Source organism: Ptychodera flava, chromosome 8 (assembly GCF_041260155.1).
Source record: "Ptychodera flava strain L36383 chromosome 8, AS_Pfla_20210202, whole genome shotgun sequence".
NCBI lineage: Eukaryota > Metazoa > Hemichordata > Enteropneusta > Ptychoderidae > Ptychodera > Ptychodera flava.
In genome coordinates, this window is record NC_091935.1 from 44,167,256 (window position 1) to 44,189,610 (window position 22,355).

Consider the following 22,355-nt stretch of genomic DNA (forward strand, 5'->3'; position numbering starts at 1 on the left):
TACGCACTGACGTTTTTGGTGATGATCCCTGACCCTGTGCGCTGTCCGAGCATCGCTTGCTAAATTCATGGAGCTACCAAAGCTCCATGCTAAATTCAAGCGTAAAGCAAATGTATTGAAAGTCTAAAATGCACACATTTCTCTAGTCTGAGACTATTTTACTTTTGAGCTGCTATGGCCGTCGATAATAAAAGCTGACGCACCGACAACGTTATTCTTTCGTTTAGGTGGGGAGGGGTATTAAGCTCATTTCGTTTTGCGTGCGTCAAAATCGCATAAGGATTTTCGTCTATTGTTTTCGAAGTGCGACTTTGCAGCGAGAACGCAATACTACCTTGCATACTATATTCAAGAACAGAATGACAACAAAATACGGAGACAAAAAGACAACGAAAAGACATAAATGTGAAATAAAACTTGCAAGTTTTTTCAACGTGAAACATATACATGAAACATTTTCCTTCATGCGAAATACATTAAAATGTTCTGTGTCTTAAAAAGTGAAACGCGTAAAGTGAAGGTTTAGTAATTAATGTGAACTTCCGGTGTTTTTTCATGGGCGTGCGGATCGCCGCACGCCCATGTTTCATGTTTCATATGTTTCATGTTTCATCAGAAACAGCATCATAATATGAAGTTGATTTCGCATAAGAACTTTCGTTTTGAGGGGGAGGGAGGGGGTTTCAAGTAAAACGAAGGAATTACGTTTCTTGTGCGTCTGCTTTTATTATCGACGGCCCCTAATTCGTTTGAAAAACTGGCATGCTGAAGCAGGTTTCGTGCCGTTGTCTATAGCGCGATATGAACAGTACTGCATTGAAAGCGATTACAGGTTTGTAACTATTACATATAGCTGCATCGCATACGCCTAACTTTTGACAAGTATAACTAGCCTTTAAAGTTACAGCTAAGGGAGCATTTCACTCAACATAAACAGTGCTCAGGACAAGTATTATTTGACACTTAAAAGAAGGAATCGTACTCAAGGCTGTTATGATTTGTTCAGCGACCCACTCTTTTACCGTAGAAAATTGTAATCTTATTAAACAGACAGTAGTTTTAACTTTTACCACGATGTTTAGCATTTGTTTCCTGAGTGACAACTCCATACTTTGTTATTGCCAGTAACTTTTGCAGTTTAATATTTGGACTTTTTCAGGTTTTGAAGAACACCTTTTTGTTCTACCCAATAGTTTGAAATTCATAGTGTACAGGTCATCAAAACAACTAGTACGCCAAGAAAAATAAAACGTTTCTTTCTTATCCTAGACATATTTCAAAAATTAAGTGGTTACGCAGTGTAAGTGTAAGTGTAAAATTTTAGTTCAATCAGTGTATTTGTTCTGGAGGAGAAGATTTTTAAAGATTAAATTACGATTTTTCACAAAATCCAATATGGCGGCGAAACCATGAGACTTACGCAGGTTTCATTTTTCATTCTTCAATCAACAACGCGGGAAAAAAATGACAACAACATACGAATGCACGCGGAGATAAATGTACAGCAGTGTTGCTTTATTATTTTTGTACAGCAACAGTTGACTTCAAGTGCAGCATTTGCAAAATTTTCACAGAGTAATATAAGAGTGAAATACGTGTACAGTTCTGAATGGAATGTTAGTGTCAATTATTTAGTTTACGGTTCTGTTTTATACATGCACTATCGTGATGTATTTTTTGCAGTTTTTTTCATTTATTTCCTCATGAGCAGAAAATAGGTGGACGCAGCAGATCTGAATTGACACGCGCAAGGATAAGAAAAAAGTTTATTTTTCTTGTCATCACATCAGTCTGTATGGCTTACAATCAGTGGAAACTTGTTGTAATGCTATATCCCCTTTGTCTATGACACACATTTTTCAAAGTCATGTAAATGGGAAATGGGGAAAACGATCTTTGACACGAAATTTTCATGTATAACAACTAGTTTAAGGATTTATCAACACATAGGACACATGGTAAATTTCCAGAATGAGCTATGATGGTATACATCAATTGTACTTAAAATTCTTGTTCGCCTCTCTCTGTCAAGCATACTTTTCAAAATCATTTTAAATGAGAATTGAGAAGCGTGAGCTTTTAAATGTATTTTCAACATGTGTTAACAACTAGTCTAAAGATTTCTCTACACTAGAGACACATGGAAGCTCAAAATTTGCACATTGTATCATCAGTGCAAGTACTTTCAACCATGGCAACCGCTTGGGCCCCGCCAACGCTGCTTGCAGCTTTAATCCTCTTTTTCTTCTTCTTCTGCCGATTCTTTGTCGACCTAGATCTCTTAAACGGCTGAACGAAAACTTCTCAAATTTGCAGGGCTAGTAGGTATCAATTAGTATTCGTGCACCTGACCCTTGAAATTTTGATTGGTCACGTGACCTGGCGGCCATATTGGATTTTCCAAAAACCTAAAAATGGCTTCTCCAGAAGACCTAGGGGTCTAGTCGATTTGAAATTTTTTGTATAGTAAGCATGACCTAAGGTCTTTAGAATTTGCAAATAAAATCGCATGCGGTCACGTGACCTTGGCCACCATATTGGATTTTCTAAAATAGTCATTTAATCTTTAAAAATCTTCTACTCCAGAACTGAAACATCGATTAAGCTCAAATTTACTCATGTCATCCTTACAGTGATCTTTTTTAAGTTTGCAAAAGAGATTTCGATCGGTCACGTGGTTTGGCCGCCATATTGGATTTTTGAAATCACAATTTAATCTTTAAAAATCTTCTTCTCCAGAACAGATTCACCAATTGAACTAAAATTTTTTAAATGTCATCTACAGCGTGATCTATTTTCAAGTTTGCAAAAAGCGTTTTGATTGGTCACGTGGTTTGGCCGCCATATTGGATTGTGCAAAAAATCGTAATTTAATCTTTAAAAATCTTCTTCTCCAGAACCAAAACACTGATTAAGCTGGAATTTTACTCATGTCATGCTTACAGTGATCTCTTTCAAGTTTGCAAAAGGCATTTCGATCGGTCACGTGGTTTGGCCGCCATATTGGATTTGTGAAATCACAATTTAATCTTTAAAAATCTTCTCCTCCAGAACTAACACTACGATTGAACTAAAATTTTACATCTATCATCTAAAGTGTGATCTCTTTCAAGTTTGCGAAAGGCGTTTGGATCGGTCATGTGGTTTGGCCGCCATATTGAATTTTGCAAAAAATCGTAATTTAATCTTTAAAAATCTTCTTCTCCAGAACCAAAACACTGATTAATATGAAATTTTACTCATGTCACCCTTACAGTGATCTCTTTCAAGTTTGCAAAAAGCTTCTACATCTATCATCTAAAGTGTGATCTCTTTCAAGTGTGCGAATCGGTCTCGTAGTTTCGCCGTTATATTGGATTTTGTGAAAAATCGTAATTTAATCTTTAAAAATCTTCTCCTCCAGAACAAATACACTGATTGAACTAAAATTTTACACTTATTTTCCCTAGTGGTAGTCCTTTAAGTTTGCGAAAGGCATTTTGATCAGTCACGTAATTTTGCCGCCATATTGGATTTTGTTTAAATCACCATTAAAAATCTTCTTCTCCAGAAGCAATACACACATTCAACTGAAATTTTACTCATATCTTTCATAGTGCGAGCACTTTCAAGTTTGAGAAAGGCATTTGGATCGGTTAAGTCGCCCAAATGTTCATAAGGCTGCAGTTTTAAAACCTCGTCAGTCAAAAGATCGATCAGTGATGTATGTTATATTGTACACTTGAAAGTCAAAGACGGCACGACAGACTGCAATGCCCGCTGTCAAATTCAGCTAGCAGTCACACGAACCCTAATCTCGGCAGATCGTCCATGTAGCCGACACGAACACGAAGTGTCTGTTACCGGCTACCAAAAAGTATGAAAAATAGTAAAGAATGAGCTACAAAATCACTATCAGTTTTAAGTTGAAGGTAGAATAAGTCTGTGCCTTTGTATAAAATACTATAAAAATAGTAGAAAGTGAGCAACCAGCTGAAAGTTAGTTGAGGAGACCTTGACCGCATATCATTTGCATCTCATTGTCGGCTACATGGACTGTGCCTAATCTCGGCCCTTGTGTAAGGCAACTTTTGCTACCAGCTTTTGTACGCCAGGTGACGTTGTCGAGTATACTGCGATGGAAGTACTTAGAGGAGTGTGCCACTTGCTTTAAGGGGTGGCCGACCGGTGTGATCGACTGAATAGAGACAAGGTCCTGCCAGGGCACAATTACTGGGGTCTACGCACAGCTGATATGTGAGTGTCAAGGACCATAAATGAAGCTATTCGGGTATTTTTATATGTAGGTGTCTGAATGCACGCTCACTTGTTCATCATGATAAAAAAGACAGATACATGACATTGCAAGGTGTGGTGATTTGTTTATGTTTCTCTATCTGACATGGATGGAGTGGCCCTGGTGTGTTGTGTAACTGAGAGCATGTAGCTGATTAAAAATGTAAACAAGACCACATCAAGTCCAGCCGTTAATGTCGTAAAAATCGCTGATACATATCTATTGAAACAGCACCTTGTTAAATGAAGTTCTGCAGCTTGATCGAATTTCACTGTAATTGCTTTGTGCAGTTGCATGCCCGGTCTAAGAGATCGCCGAAATTTACCCGATATTTATCAGGGATTTGGGGACTCTGATATCGATACTAGACAATAGTAGAATGACTTGCCCTGTGCTTCGGTACGCCAGATCTGTGAAATCGTCGATATTTAATTGGATGTTTATCGGCAATTTGGGGACTCTGATATCGATAGTACACAATACTAGAATGACTTGCCCTGTGCCTCGGCACGCACGGTCTGTGAAGTCGCCGATATTTACTAGATATTTATTGGTGATTTGGGGACTCAAATATCGATACTAGACGATACTATATTCTGTCAAATCCCGGTTAAATATCCGATATATATCGTGACCTTGCATTTCTGGTCAAACCCGACTTCCAAGGACTGACTCTAACTTCGATACTGAACGATACTAGATTCTGTCGAATCGCGGGTTTAGGCCTATATCCAATATCGGAGAAGTTGGACGCTCTTGCCATAGTTCTAGGTCTAAATAGGTGCGACCTGGCATCTTATGTTTGTTTGCACAACTTATTATAGTGGAAACACTCAGTAAACATCCACTTCCTTCGGCGTCTTCGCCTGCTTTGTTTTGTGCGCGACTTTCGCTGTCAGTAACTTTACCAGGGCAGACAATGGCTCGGAAATGCGCGATTTGCGCAATCGCGCAGGCGAGAGAAAACCATGTCCACCATCGTAAATTATGCCGGTTCCATCACTGTTACTAATGAATCAAAAATAATCCTTATATCAGCCATATTATCGACATATTTTGTCATTTAATTGTCTACTCTTTGAACAAAATAATTTGTCGCTTTGTCGTACGTCGGCCGATGACTGACGCCCGGGGGGGTACCTGTTCAGAGAAGTGGTAGGGGTGTGCGGCCGCAGGTATAAAACCCAGGGCCCATTTTAGACCTAAAATCCCGTTATTTTAGGACCCCATTTTAGACCTTTATGACCTTTGACCCAGGTCAAAAGTCAAAGCGTCAAAATTTTTAAAACGGAAAAGCAAGTATTTGCCCCGGCAAAGCCTACCACTGTACCGCGTTTAGGACTATGTTGTTGCTGGCCAAACCATGATTTCCAAAGGAAATACCAAAAAAATTTGATGAAAGAAAATTTTGTCTTTCACCCTCACCGAATTTTGGCCAAGCTTCTACAAATTATCAATTATCAGCAATTACAGTCTGACTAGTGGGTTTTTTGAAATTGCAATTCACAACAAACCTCGCTGTTCATCTGTAAAGCAACACTACTTCATGTGGCCATGGTTGACCTGTCTGTCATGATCAATACTAGGAACCACTTTGTTTGGGTATTTTCTATTGGGCAAAAATCTTCCATATATGGAGTTCTGACCAATCAGTGACAGTGTTTGACAACCAAGTCGATATGTACTTTGGCGTAAGCCAGGGGGTCTCTTTAATGGTTCCCCTGCCACAGAAAAATATATCGATGCTTATAAAGTGCAGCTCAGAACCCTGCGAGCGAGACGGGAACAGACGGTTGAAATTTCTTCTTGCGTGGCACTCAAAAATCAACCCCATTTTAGACCTTGGTTTACAGTGGAATTGATACCCCCATTTTAGACCAAGTTGCTGAAATACCCACCCCATTGGGCGGCACGTATACATATAGGCAAGTAATGGAAGTGACCCCCCCGGGGACTGACGGCAGACTTCTTTGGCATGCAACCAACATAGTGAGTTGATAGCGTTGGAATTTGACAAAAGCTTAAATGAGCATGCGCCAAAAAGTTTCAAGATCCCCCCGTTTTATAGTCCGGTCATTGTACGCTTTCGGTAGTTTTTGAGACATCCAAACAATGCAAATGCATTACAAATGCTCGGTACGATGCGCCTAGAGTTAATTGAAGTCGGTGAAATGTTAAAAATTAAAATAATTTTTAAAATCGTAGTTTCTTTGGTGTCTCTCCTATATCCATACGAACCTAGGCCTATTTGGAATTAGGCAGCGCAGGCCAGGTTTCCTAGCAATGGAATGCGTTATCTGAGTCTGTGCAGTAGTGAGTTAGTTTCAGTCGGGGATTCGATATATATCGGACATTTCACCACCTTAAATACATGTACATGTTTTCATAAAACTGACTTCATGGACTGACTGTAACTTCGATACTAAACGATACTAGATTTTGTCAAATCGCGGGTAAATATCCGATATATATCGGAAATTTCACCGCCTTACTGTTCTGGTAAAACCCGACTTAATTCCAGCATGCTATTTTTTACATCCATGATTCCAGGGACTGACTCTAACCTTGATACTAGGCGATACTGAATTCTGTCAAATTACGGGTAAATATCCGATATATATCGGATATTTCACCACCTTATAGATCTAGCCGAGCCAATCTAACTTCGATATTGTATAATCTAGTAGCCGTAAATATTGGATATCATATAAAAAGTGCAATGTCGCGGTGTCCCCGGGATTCCGGCATAAACTCCTTTGTGTAGCGCTCACCCCGCCCCGCTATCGCGTTCACCACACTCAGGTGTCTCACATCGCCTTCACCCCACTAAAGCATTCACAAATCACAGTTTACGATGCAGCTAGAAGGCAGCTACAATTACCAACTACAAATTGTTTATTGATTGTTGTCAGTTGGGAAGGAAACTAGGTTTAAAATACTTATTTTACAAAGTAGAGCGAGTAAGGTACTCCTGAACGGCGAAAATGTTGGTGGTGTATTGCTGGCAACAAGACAATATCTTTACAGACGTTAGGAACTTGTGTTGATTGGCTTCCGTAGAGATGAATTCGCGAGATTTTTCAGTGTATTGTGACGTGATATCGGAAACAGATTTTCAGAGAAGGCGCTCGCTCGTCTGCCGAGTCAACGTACTTCCGCATTCATATCGTGCAAATGCGCAATTCTTGTCGCGATATTTGAGCATTAAACTTGATCGTCAGTGAAACAAAAAGATGGTTCTCAATATCAAAACATTATGTATTTTATATTATTGGGTTCTGTTTAAGTAATAGACATGAATATTTGGATTTATGATCCATGATTTCAGCGATCCGTGGCATGATTCAAGCTGGACGTGAATACGCACTGATTTTTTTTGTGATGACCCCTGACCCAAGTGTCATCGATACGTTGTGCGCGCTGTCCGAGCATCACTTGCTAAAATTCATGGAGCTACCAAAGCTCCATGCTAAATTCAAGCGTAAAGCAATGTATCGAAAGTCTAACATGCACAAATATCTCAAGTCTATGAGTATTTTACTTTTTGAACTGGTATGAAAATGGATATCTAATTCGTTCGAAAAACTGGTAAGCTGAAGCAGGTTTCGTGCTGTTAAAGCGCGACATGTACAGTACAGCACAGGTAGCGATTGCAGGTTTGTTACAAAGGACCGGATACGTTCACAAAAAAAAAACGGTTAAGGGGGCTGGAGAAATTCAGGAACGGTGATTCGAAAATTTTGAGGGTAGTAGAGAGGGAACTTGAAATATTGCCCCACCTGTAGGGAGCACTTGAAAATGTTTTGGTTTCCTTTTATGTTTTACATTTTCCGATTCCAAGTTTTTGTAGGTAATTTAATGAACAATGAATACCATTTTTATGTCATTCAAATGTTGTAATGTTAGTAATAATTAACAGAATCTATAACCATTTTGTCACATTCCATGACTTTTATCTCGAAAAAAATCTGAACATTTGTGATTTGTCGTAAAAAATCAGACTTGAGCCAGTAACAGGGCACAAGCTCCAACCGTTGATGATTTTTGCAATATTTCTAGGTAGAGTTGACTTTTCAGATCCTCAGATTCAGATCCTCAGATCCTCAGATTCAGATCCTCAGATCTCAGACCTCAGATCCTATAACTTCAGACGCAGATTCATAATTAAAATTTCACAATTTTCAAAGTTTGATGTAATATACTGATAAATAAAATATAATTTAGATTTGAAAAGGCTTTAGAAATTATTTTATTTCTATCTTGAATCTTGAACTTAAAAACTTCGATCTCAGAATCAGAACGTCATCTGTCGAAGACAGGGTGCGCAATGATTCCACTTGTTATGTCATCACGTGAACGTTCCCTCATAGAGATAAACACACCCGTAATCATGTAAATGCTGGCTTTCGACAGTCCGTATTTTACCATCGTTCGTAATTATGGAGAGGGAATATAACTAATCAATGTTGGAGGCCAGTGACCCCGGGCTTAGTCAGAATTCAGGGGTCGGAAGAAGCAAGTTAGCTTATCTGTAATTGTAGACCCGTGTTCGTTGAAACTTGTTGAGCGAAAACGTTTATGTAGACTTTTTTGTTTTCATAACTGCCTTGTACATGTCATATTCAAATTATTATTTTAAATATTGCAATCATACTGTTAATACGGGTATTGTAAAAGGCTTGTAAATTCGAATCTGAAGTTACAGGATCTGAAGTCTGATAGCTGCAATAATTGTAGCCCTTGGTTGGTGGGGATTGAGTTTCTGTCGTGCAACTCGTGCCTTGCCCCAACCAGGGCGCGAGCCGCACGACAGAAGCCCAATCCCCACACCAACCAAGGGCTACAATTATTGCAGCTAGAAGTCTGAGATCTGAGGATCTAAATCTGAGGATCTGAATCTGAGGATCTGAAAAGTCAACTCTACCAATATTTCTATCCAATATATCAACTACAGTTTCTTGCTGTCTCCCTACAGCATGCTCAAACACACAATGTTCAGTTTCTCGACAAAGCCAGTATATATGTATTAGGTGATAGTTTAATTAGAGTCCAGACTGACAGTCAGTTGTCAGCATTGGTGAATGGTACACATACAATGGCTGTGCTAGCAAGCTGAATACTGGACAGTTCAACATACTGTAGAGAGTAGAACACGAACGCAGTTGTATAAACTGAACATAAATATTGTCAAAATTATCAAAGATAATACCGCTACTGCCTATGGGCAACTGTCACTACCAGATACTGCCCTGTTACTGGTACAGTAGTGTTACTGTTACTGCATACGTGAGCAGTGACAGAGAGAGCTCTGACTCTGATGTACATGGTAGTTGAAGAATAGTGTGTGTCAAATGACGCTCATGACAGTGAAACATTATACCTAAACAAGATCAGGCCAGAAAGCAATACAGGAAGAACACATGGAAAAATTTTTGAATTCTGGCATATGAGAATAATCAAATATTACAAACAAAAGATGGGGTCACCATGCTTGATTTTCTAAATTTTCACATTCTTGTCATAAAATTATACAAAAGTAAAACTTTGAACAGTAAAGATGAAATGAAAAAATATATGACTAAATGGAATTACAACCAAATTTGCAATTATTGCACTCAAAATTTCAGAGATGAATACATTAATTTGATGGAATATTTCAGCCTTCCAGTATTGTCAATATTGAGTAGCATCTAATTCATATATGTCTTGTACTTTTGAAAGACATTTTCGGTAGCTCACCGTGCTCAGTTTCAGACTCCACATTTGATTTTGCGAAAATCGCAATTTATCTCTAAAATCTTATTCTCCAGAACCACAACACTGATGGCAATGAAATTCCACTTTTTTCATTCTTAGTGAGAGCTCTTTCAAGTTTGTGAAAGGCAATTTGATCGGTCACGTGGTTTTGCCGCCATATTGTATTTTGCATAAAACATACGATTACGATTGAAACAGACAGTAAATATGAGATGATGTTCAAAATTCTTCTTTACAAGGACTTGACTGTTTTCAAGCTGAAATTTTGCAAATAATAAAATCACTGCACGAACTGGAAACCATGTTAATCGCTTGGGCCCCGCCAACGCTGCTTGCAGCTTTAATTACACTTGGTTTTACTGACGTCTCCTGACTTGGTGTTACTTTGTCAGATTTACTGGTACCATTTACTATAACCGCAGTATTTTCTTTAGGTTTTACATTTGGTATTTCAGTCGGATTTGCTCTAGGCATTTCTTTTACTGACTGTGGACTGAAATCCCTTACGTACACCTTTGATTCACTAGCCATTGGTACACTTGTTTGTTTGAACTCTGGTTCACTTTCCTCATAGGTTTTCACCATATGATCTGCATGAACCATTTTAGTCGTGGACCCAATTTTGACCATGTAATTTCTAGGTCCTTTGACTTCAATTACAGAGCCTAATAACCACTTATCAAGTTTTGACTCGGCTCTAGGATTTTTCACTCTTACAATATCACCAATTTCAAAATATCTCTCTTGTTTTCTATGACGATCAAACTGCTCTTTTTGTGCATTTTGTTTCTTTCTACTCGCTTTGCAAGACTTGGTTTTACCAATTGCAATCTAGTACGAAACTGACGTTTGCACATTAACTCAGCTGGACTTACACCTGTTGTACTGTGAGGTGTAGTTCTGTATCTAAACAGAAATCTACCAATTCTACATTTCAGAGATAAAGACGCATCTCCTGCTAAGACTTGTTTCGTGAAGGCTTCTTTTACCAGCCTCACTGCTCTCTCAGCAGCGCCGTTAGATGCTGGGTGATATGGAGCTACTTTAATATGCTGAATGCCATTCTTTTTCATGAACAATCCAAATTCATCAGATGTGAATTGTGGACCGTTGTCCGAAACTAACTGCTCAGGTAGACCATGTTCTGCAAAGATTAATCTCAGCTCATCGATAGTGTGATCAGCTGTGATTCTCTTCATAGGTTTTACATCTACCCATTTAGAATGACAATCAACAAGAACTAAGAAATAGTATTTCTTATCTTCACAAAAATCAATGTGAACTCTTTGAAAAGGTTTCATTGGCCATACCCACGGATGTAAAGGTAATTTAGCTGGCATTTGTCTTACTCTTTGACAAACTGAACATGCTTTCACTTTACTCTCAATATCCGCATCAATATTTGGCCACCATACATGACTACGGGCAAGTGCTTTCATGGCACATACTCCAGGATGTTCCCAATGAAGCTCGTCTAACAACCTTTCACGAAACTTCTTTGGAATCACTACCCGAGTACCCATAAAATACAACCTTGTTCCGTTGACAATTGATCTCTTCTACGATAAAATGGCTTAAGTGCCTCAGACATATCTTTGAAATAACTGGGCCAACCATTCAATACAAGATCATACACTTTACTAAGAAGTGGGTTAACTTTGGTTTCCTTAGCAATATCATCAGCTAAAACTGGGAAACTCTCATCTATTATGCTAACAGCAAATACACTGTCCTCAGCACCTTGTGTACTTGGACTTGGTAGTCTTGACAACGCATCACAATTTGCGTGTGCTCGTGTGTTACGATACTCTATATCATAGTCATATGCCTGCAGAGTCAGTGCCCATCGTTGCATTCTTGCAGCTGCTATGGTAGGAATACCTGATTTCGGACCTAAGATTGCTAGCAATGGCTTATGGTCCGTAACCAAAGTGAATTTCCTCCCATACAGGAAATCATGGATATTCTTAACTCCAAATATCAGTGAAAGTGCTTCCCTCTCAATTTGGGCATAGTTACGTTCACTCGGGCTTAGAGTTCTAGAGGCATACGCTATTGGTCTTTCGTCACCATTTTCAAACACATGTGAGAGAACAGCTCCCACACCATAACTTGAAGCATCACAATCTAACTTCAGCTTCTTATTTGGATCATAGTGTACAAGTAAAGTTTCACTACTTAACTTTGCTTTACATTTCTCATACACTTTTGACATTTTCAGACCACTTCCAGTCAACTCCTTTCTTTTAACAATTCATGGAGTGGCTGTAAAGTTGTGGCTAAATTCGGTAAAAACTGATGGTAATATTGTACCATACCTAGAAATGATCGCAACTGTGCGACATTCTTTGGGATTGGAGCCTGCTTAATTGCTTGCAATGACGATTCAACAGGTCTCAATCCTTCACCACTGTATTCTAAACCCAGATATACAGTACTTGCTTTGACAAATTCACATTTCGACAAATTAACATGAAGATTGTTATCACTTAATCTTCTGAGGACTTCCTCTAAAATATCAAGATTCTCATGAACATTATTACCTCCAATGAGAATATCATCTTGTTTACATACACATTTCTCAATACCCTGTAAGATACAATCCATCTTACTTTGGAAAATCTTTGGTGCTGACTTCACACCATAAGGTAACTTAGTATAGGCATACAGGCCTTTGTGAGTATTGATGGTTAAGTACTTCCGACTTTCATCATCAACTGACAATTGAGCATACGCATGCGTCAAATCTAATCGTGAAAATACCTTTGACCCTGACAATTGAACATACAAATCTTGAGTAGTTGGCAGAGTACATTGCTCATCCTCAACTACCGGATTAATACTGACTTTATAGTCTCCGCATATTCTTACAGATTTATTCGATTTGGGAACGACAACAATAGGACTCGCCCATTCAGAGCGGTCTACTTTAACAATTACACCGTTTTCCTCTAACTTTTGTAACTCTGTTTCCACTGCTTCCCTGAGCGCATATGGAACTCTACGAGGTTTATGAAACACAGGCTTGGCGCCTTCTTTCACACGGATGTGAGCTTTGTGCCCACGCATACCATCGTAGCTATCAGAAAACACATTACTGTACTTACGTAAGACTGAATCTAGTTTGTCTTTCATATTACCGGTCATCAGTGTTCGCGCTACCGCTCGCCAGACGGCAAAATGGCGAATTGATTCACTCATTGGCGACTCAGACGGTCAGAACAATCGCCAGACTGGCGACTCAAAATTTGTACGTTCGGTCACTTTGTTCTACGATGTTCTGTTGCATTGCGGTGTTTTGTTTTACTTCTTGGGAAGTCTTCCGCCATAGTACTATCGTACTCATCTAAGTATAAGCCCTGCCACTGTTTTCAGAGTATAATGGGTCGTACAAGTTGGTAAAATTACTTTTCAGATAAAAGAAGCTAATGGGACATCGAAGTTCCCGTGATAGTATCGTGAGCAAAATGGCACGTATACCCAATACATGTACTTGTGCCCCTCCGAAATGTCCCCCGTTACCTAAATAGAATAGTCCCACTCTAGTTACGTCCGCCATTGTTCACGTTCACGCTGTCCTGTTTTCCCGGGAGGTTGTCATAGTCCAAGTCTAAACATGCAATTTCAGTTGTTTTCAGCGATCATCCTTTCATCTGTGAAGAGCGGTTTTACCGGTGACCATTACAATTTTCACTGCTATGCTGTTGTTTTAACAAGACACGGACCGTTTGATCTTAGAAAGTAGAGTTGCTTTTACGTGCAGCCAATGCACATGCCAGTTCACGGGTTCAAACCATGCTCTTGAACGTGAATGGCAGCACACATGATGTCTTTGTTTCACGTTTACATTTTATCTCAAGGTATGATTCAAGCTGAAATGTCACCAAAATGTCACTTCTATATCGAGGGATTGTGCAAACCAGTTTGATTTAAACAGCTTTGTAAAACACTGTTTACTTAGCTTGGAAATTGTTACTGAGTTTTGCTGTCTTTTGGCCATGCACGGACGTGTATCAATATCAGTGTGTGATCATGGCATGCCATGCCACGTTCATGAAGATCTTGAGGATGTTACTCTTTTCTGTATTTTTTTGTACTTCACAATTTCTTTGGATGACGTTTGAAAGTTCAAGTGGTGTTCAATAGTCATGCATGAGTTTTGATACGAAGCATTCTTTTTATTGAACTATTAAAGCAGCACTGAGGATACATATGATGATGAGAAAGTGGCAGACCTGAAATATTTGGTTATCATTACTCTTGAGTATTTAATGATATCACCTTTGACCCTTCGAGATGAATGTGTGTGACCCTTGACCTCACCTCTCAAAAGAAAAATCTGGCTACTTGTGTTCACACTGTATTAGCCAAAAAGGCTAATCAGCTTGAGTAGCCAGAGCAAACCCTGGGTCATACAATCACCGCTTTCTTTGTTAGCTTTTTCAGCTACACATGTAAAAATCTTACCCCAATTTAATTTCAACTTTTGCAACCAGTTTCGCCAAGTAATGTTGGTTTACCAGGGTGATCTACTATTATCAGTGGCAAGTTGACACGCTGACTTTCATAGCTCACTTCGACCGAAATTTCTCCACTAACGGAAATTGTATCGCCAGTGTAGCTTTTCAATTTAATTCCCGACTGTCTCAAAGGAATTTCCGGAAATTCTTGTCATACTCTGACTTTGACATGATACTGTAGTCAGCTGCCGTGTCTACTTGCATGGACACTGATTTACCATTAACATCCAGTTTTACATAATAACCAGATTTTTCTCCACTTACATTCATATTAATGGAGGACTCAACATGATACACATTACAATTAGAATCATCACTGTCGCTATCTGCTTCAGTGACAGCCTTTACTGATTTCGACTTACCAGACTTCGGCTTTTTACCAGTTTTGTTATCTTTGCCCTTTGGTTTCGACTTACAAAATTTCGCAAAATGACCACGTTTAGAACACTTATGACACTCAACATTTTTGTGTGGGCAATCTTTAGCCAAATGATTATTTCCACACCTATAACACTGTATAGTCTTAGAAGAGTCACGTTTGCTTACTACTTTACTGATCGTCCCTTACTTGAAGTGTCCTTCGCCATTTGATTCGACTGGTGCAGTCCCGCTTCCATCGATATCGCGATCTCGCACGCTTCGACGAAACTCAACTCTGAAATGTCCTTCATAGTCATGAAGTGCTGACGAATTCGCGAGTTGTACAGTCCCGTTACAAGTTTGTCCCGCAAAATTCTGCCTTGACAGCACTCCTTGTAGTTACAGTCCCGCAGCTTCTGCTTCAACGCGGTTATGTAGTCTTGCACCGATTCGCCTGGCTTCTGGTCTCGCTTCAGGAAATGGAAAGCTCCAGCAAGTTCCATCCGCGCTGGATCGTAGTACTTTTCCAAGCACGCCACAATCTCTGCTAGCGATTTGTCTGCTGGTTTTGCTGGCAGGAGTATATCCTCCAACTCCGAGAAAGCCGTTTGACCAATGCAATATAAAAGTGCATCCTTCTGGTCTTCCTCCTCCGTGATGCCGTTGACACGGTAAAACCTCTCCATCCTATTGTAGTAAGACTTGAAAGTACTTTTTGTCTTGTCGAAAGCTTCAGTCGTAGCACGTGTTATTCGGGCGTTGTTCGTTGGTTGGTGGCGTTTTCCATTATCGCTTAAGACAAAGGAATGTACTTGAAAACTTGAACTTTGGGTGACACAGTCTTAAATCTTCAGATTCGCTGAGATTTTCCCCGACTGCACTGCGTAGAACAACTGTTCAAAGTTTTTTCGAGTTACTTTGAAGTTACTTCTCGCTACTGGATCGCTTCCACTGTTCCGATCCTCTGCCCCAAGTTCCGCTCGACGGCGTGGCACTCTTCCTTGCTAACTGCTTGATAGTCCGAATTGAATCTGCCGCTTTTTCTCCGTTCTCCGACCTCGATTTTGTTCGAAACAACTCACACGTTGCGCGAACAATGCACTTTGCACTCTAAGGTGACTGATGTTTTATCCTCGTCGCCACTTGTAGTATATGTACTATGTATTGTATAGAGAGACACGGAGGCCGTTGTTCACTAGTCTCAAGCATGAGGAGAGTCATACTTTATTCCGCACATGCGCACTACAATAATACGTCACTACATGAATATATTAGCATATATTGCAATGTTGCATTTCATTCTACCCCTTTGTAATTTTTTTAATGTTTGGTATTGTTTGTTTTTACAGGGATTCAATAGTACCCGTCACATCAAGAGTGTGTTTTGTGAAATATGAAGATCCGACATCAGTTGGTGTGGCACAACATTTGACAAACACTGTTTTCATTGATAGGGCTCTGATAGTTGTTCCTTGTGGCGATGGTAAGCACACCCAAGTTTATTCCATGCTACGTATTAAACGCAGTATCAAACTTTAATATTTTGCATATTTCTTTACCATTCCAATGGGGACTTTCACTTGTTTTCTACAACGAAACCTGCACAGGGATGCAGGAACACACAGACCTACATACATATTCAGCACTGACTGTTCACATTCATGTTAAGGCTCCTGCATAACTTTAGTCAAGCTGAATAAAAAGAAATTTACAAGCAGCTTTAGTAGACTTAAGGTGATACCGAAAGGATTCAAAGCGCACATTTGTTGCAATCGCTGGCAATGTTCCAAACGTGCACTTTTGCACGTGCAAAATCTTACCGTTCCGTTGTTTTCTATGGATTTTCGACTCCTGGTATTCTGAAAATGCTCAAAATCTTTCAACTCTCTCAATTGTAAACCAATTTAGCTGACTTTTATAGGATTATTGAAGTCATAGATGAGAATATAGATATGCATGCGTTTCTAAAAATTCCGGACTGTTTATGAGATATCGCTGTAAAAAACCCTTCAAAATTCACAAAACGACACAGTAGATATTTTTCTGTTCAAAATTCGTTTGTACTTGAACAGATAACCTAATCGATGCTAGGGGCTCTAAACAGGTATCTCATGTGTTACATTCTGAAATTTTGGAAAATTTGGTGCAAATTTGTAGGAGCTGAAAAGTTTTAAAATAGAGCTGTGAAAATTTGTATATGTGTGACATCACTGACAAACCTGTGTCTTTTGGAATTGTATGGTTCTGAAAATCTCTATTATGCAAAGAAAACCATGAAAACTTTGCATTTTGATTGATTTTGGAAAGTACTCTTAGCAACCGTTGCTCAGCAATTTGAATCCTTCGGTATCGCCTTAAGGAACATTGTGACATTTCCTTCACCTTGCCATATTCTTGCAGGCATTATACCAGATGAACATAAAGCATTGGCAATAGCTGCCCCTGCTAATGCAGTGGCAGGTTTGATGCCAACCCCATCAGGTGGGGGACTTTTACCAACTCCAGCTACAGGAATTCTAGGACAGGTAGGTGGGCTGTTACCGACTCCTGCACCAGGAATACTGGGACAGGTAGGCAATACATTATATATGTTTTTGTTTGTCATATTTGTCTTGTTTATTCTTACATGCTTGAAAATTTAGCAGGTGGTATTCATATCTTATCACATAAATTTTTCCCTCATAATTAGATACAATTTCAGAAAAAGTTTGACATGTATTCACAGTGCTGTCCGATTTTGCAAAGGTATTTGTGAAAAATTGGAATTTGCCATTTTGGTGTTCCATTATCAGTTCATTGTGTGCTTGAAGTTTTATATAATTTAGTTCTCCCTTTTACCCCATGGTAGATGTAAATCTAACATAAATAATGTGTTCCTTGGTTTCAATCTCACATCACCCAGTAACTTAGTGTGAGTTTTTAGTTGTACCCGCATGTCAGTCCTTCACAGTGATAATTCATTTGTGGACGAGTAAACTGTGACTGTTTAATAACCTTGGTTTTTATTGCAGCTTTAACAAAGAATTAATGACTAATGATGTGGCAATAATTTGTATCCCATGTATAATCATAGAGAGTGGAGGTCTTCCTTCCACTGTCTATGGTTTTAATAAGTTCTGTAAAGAAGAGATTGGATGCAGCACTTCAGCATTCAGAAAGTTGTAGCAGTGAATGATTAGAATTAGCAACTCAAAACAAAAATGTCTCTTCTTTTAAGATATTTGTTTGTGTTTGAAACATTTTTCCTGATGTGTCATAATTTTTCATTTGCTATCTTGTATCATGTCATTATGTTTTAATGGAATATGTGTTATGTGTAAAAATCACCCAACAGTTACATTCAGGGTATTAGCATTAAAATTACAATGATTTCTATCCATGTATCTGATAATTACATTCACAGGTTCCAAGCTTAGTTGGTTTAGCTGGTGCAGCACAGATCACAGCTCCGTTTGATTCTACTCTGGCAGCACTAGGACTACCACAGCCACCACCACTGCCAGGCAATGTGGATCCTTCCAAAATAGAGGAAATAAGGCGAACTATCTACGTTGGAAACCTTGATTCCCAGGTCAGTGCACAGACCTGTAATTTTGTAGCTCTTCTGAAATCAAATATTAACTGCTTTTTTGAACAAACTATTATTTTGTGAATAAACAATGAGAAATTGGGTGTGTGATTGATTGAGCTTTGTCTAACATTCATGAGGATTATTTAGAGAAACAACAACTTCATTGGTATATACATGAAATCAAAATCTATGGAAACTCAATAAATGCAGACTTCAGAACCAAGTCTCTATTTCTTCTTTTTTCTACAGACTGTCACAGCTGAGCAGTTGTTAAATTTTTTCTCACAAGTTGGTGAAGTGAAATACGTGCGTATGGCAGGTGATGAAACACAGCCAACTAGGTTTGCCTTTGTTGAATTCAGTGACCAGAAGTCAGTAGCAGCTGCCTTGACCTACAATGGAGTTATGTTCGGTGGCAGACCCCTAAAGTAAGTCTCATTGTCTATACAGCTTCACATATTTCCACTGTTGGTAAGTCTGGAGGAAGTCTGTACATGTATTTTATGTGACAGGAAGAAGTATATATGATCTATCTTAGTACAGTCTAGATGGCATAGATCCTTTGCTTTCAGCTGCTCAACAAAACTAAAAGAAGAAAGATCAGATGAATGAATGTTTTGATTGTGAGCCTTATGTGAGGTGGATTTTCCGCAGTTATCACAGTAACACATGTCATGAAACAGAAAGTCGTAAACATTTGCTCAAAGTTTCCACTGGGAAACTTAATAAGCATCCTCTTTCATAATCAAGACTAAAAATCTGGGGTCACTACGCAAATTTTTGGGTGAAGAAACACAAATTACCGAAGATGTACCAATATTTGCAACTCAAAATACCTGCTATACCCTGTAGTACTATGAATATGGTAACAAATGAAAATTGTCATTTTCACAGAGATACAAGATGGTGCAAGCTTTATTTACTCCATAGGTTTCAAAATGAGTCTATAATTGAGTGCTGCCTGAAGCACAATATACCTTATAGGCATGTTTGTAATCGATGTAGTAGTGTTTCATTATTGTATAATCAATAATATCAAGCGTGAAAGGATGCTTTCAGAGTTTTCCTAGAGACCTAGGAATTTCGAGATTACAATCAATATTTCAAAAAGTATGTTTATTCAAGAACTAAAAATGAATTCTCTCTGTCAGATCTGTACATTCTAAAAGTATACATGCACGGGGTACATACCATGTACATGTATGCATCATTCAGAATCAAAATCACAACAGTAGGAAGAGAACAGTGCTAAAGCTTTGAATTATCAATATTTTGATAACTTTAATGCAAACATGCAGTACCTGATGGATACCAGTATCAACCCTGAGAAGAAATGTGTACTTTAGTAAATCAAAAATGATCCTCCAAGAAATTACTCAGTATTGGAAGAATTCTGTAATTGTTGTCAAAATTTCAGTCTACATTAAATCATAGACTCTAATGAAGAGGGACTTGCAATTGCGGTCTTGAGAATCTATGATTAAATGATATTTGCTCTTACTTGTTTGTTTTTGTTGTGTCAACAGAATTAATCATTCCAACAATGCCATTGTCAAGCCACAAACCAAGACACCTGAAGCTGCTGCAAGAGAAATGGAAGAGGCAATGAAAAGAGTACGGGATGCACAGGCTTTAATACAAGCTGCAATTGACCCAGGTACATACCTGCTCATTAATGTTTCATCCACCTGCATGTCATGTCAGCATGTTATCAACATGTAATGTTGATATTACATGAATGTCTTTGATCATGTGTCATGGACTTGGGAGCTATCATATCATACACTTGCTGGTTGTAAAAGTTCTGGTGAAATACTATGGGAGTGACTGAAATGTTGTGTGAGGTGTTTGTTCCATTCATCAGAACACTGATATCAGAGGAGTACAACTCTTTTCCTGATTTACATTTCAGTGCTGGAAGTGCTGGTGTTCCTATCAAGATCTGTTGCATTCCGTTCTTTCAATAAGGGATAAATGCATTGGAAAAAGCTGTTTAAATTTGCCAGCTCTTGAGTTTTCACCTTGAATTTCCACAGCTTAAGGTGTAGTTTTTGGGCAGTATTTATTCTGTTGGTGTTAAAAGAGCATTGTCTTCTTCAGCTATGATAATTTAAAACACACTATTCAACATCATAGAATTGTTTGAATAATGGCTGGAAATCATTTCTGTTTGTTTAGGAGTGCTAGTAGGCATGTGGCCTGTGCACATAGTTCTCTTGCAGCATGCTTGATAAGAAGATGAATTCATGATAGTTTGTGACTTTGAAGTGGCTGGTTTGCTGCGGACAGACTTGCACCTAACAAGCTTTTCATTACAGCAAAATGTGTGTATATCTCCTTGGCCATCTCAATTTGTTTTTATCTTGTAGAATTGGGTCCAAAGGCAGGCTCAAGCACTGATGGTAAATAACTTTCTCGATACAAACAACATATGTCTGTTCTGTGAGCTACTATGAAAGCATGAGAGGTAGGGGCTGTTGAACTTGACTGCCAGGGTAGGCAGTGACATCATCAATATCAGCTGATTTCCTGATAACAGGTATCTCTTCACGTGAAATTTTCCACAATGAGTACATCAATGCAAGGAGTGACCTGTTCAGAGCATGTTGTTCATTGTTTCAGCAACTCTTTATCATCTCCAAATATTTCTTTTTCTTCCTTTGTTTCTTTCAACAGAGTTCAAAGATAATGACACAGATGTCAAGAAAAAGAAGAGCAGGTCACGCTCAAGGTCTAGAGACAGGCACAAGCGATCTCGGTCTCGCTCTAGATCAAAGCGTAGATCAAGGTCTCGCTCTAGAAGACGTTCAAGGTCAAGAGGACGTTATTCCAGATCTCCAAAGAGGCGATCTCACAGTCCGTCGCAGGCGTTCACGATCACGTAGCAGAGGAAGAGATAGGAGAAGATCCAGATCTAGGTCAAGGTCAGCTGAACATTTATTTTCTGCTAGGATGTTTATTCATCTCCCAAATATATATATATATATATATATATATATATATATATATATATATATATATATATATATATATATATATATATATATATATAAATATATACATATGCTGTCAGTCTATTATAAATAAAATCAATTAATACAACTTACACCTGTATTAAGTTTTAACATATACACATAGGTTTGTTTATAGTTATGTACATAGTAGTGGCAGCTATTTGGATCAGTTGGCAATTGTTGCCTGTATGTCTATGTGTATGTTTGCCAGGTGCAAAAGCTTTCAAACTTCTGCATAATAATATCAGCTCAGCATGTTTGTGTGAAATTTCAATGTTTTATTGCAACAGAGGATAGCATCACATGCATTTAGAGACATGTCACTAGCAAAGCATACGCTTGTGATACCAACAATTGCATATGTTTTCCTGTTTTCCACAGAGACCACAAAAGGTCAAGAACACCACCACGTGGCTACAGAGGTCGTTATACACGTAGTAGGAGTAGGTAAGTAGTGATTCTATCTCAAAAATTTCATGATACAGAGGAAGTCTGCTAATGTGGAAGTTGTTCCATCATGTTTAGAATGACTTGGTGTCAGTCATATCAGGATCATTTCTTCATTGTGAAGAGACCACATTTTAAAAATCAACTAAAATCAGATCATTGATAGAGTTCAGTGTATCAGCTTCAAATCTTACTGCAATCCTGTAATATTCTGTGACACAATGGGGCTGTTATAGTTTTGAAATTGTGGTGAAGGTGCGGAGACTTTTCAACTAATGGCAGGGGAGGTTGTGATGCATTGCAGAATCATGTGAGGAGTGGTATATTCAATTTTATTGGGCTTGGTATGGTGTCCAAGTGATGATTTTGTAAATTTGCATATCATGCCACAGGGAGAGTCATCTCTCCAT

At 38.7% G+C, this 22,355-nt stretch overlaps 1 protein-coding gene across 1 annotated transcript in view; it reads left to right on the forward strand.

Moving 5' to 3' along the window:
- Positions 1-22,355, forward strand: part of LOC139139400 (serine/arginine-rich splicing factor 11-like) — a 39,340-nt gene that overhangs the window by 10,780 nt on the left and 6,205 nt on the right. Inside the window, 9 exon segments of the mRNA XM_070708308.1 lie at positions 16,263-16,396; positions 17,314-17,483; positions 18,317-18,484; positions 18,734-18,912; positions 20,011-20,141; positions 20,854-20,886; positions 21,161-21,344; positions 21,346-21,408; positions 21,880-21,945. Coding sequence (XP_070564409.1) covers positions 16,263-16,396; positions 17,314-17,483; positions 18,317-18,484; positions 18,734-18,912; positions 20,011-20,141; positions 20,854-20,886; positions 21,161-21,344; positions 21,346-21,408; positions 21,880-21,945 — 1,128 coding nt within the window.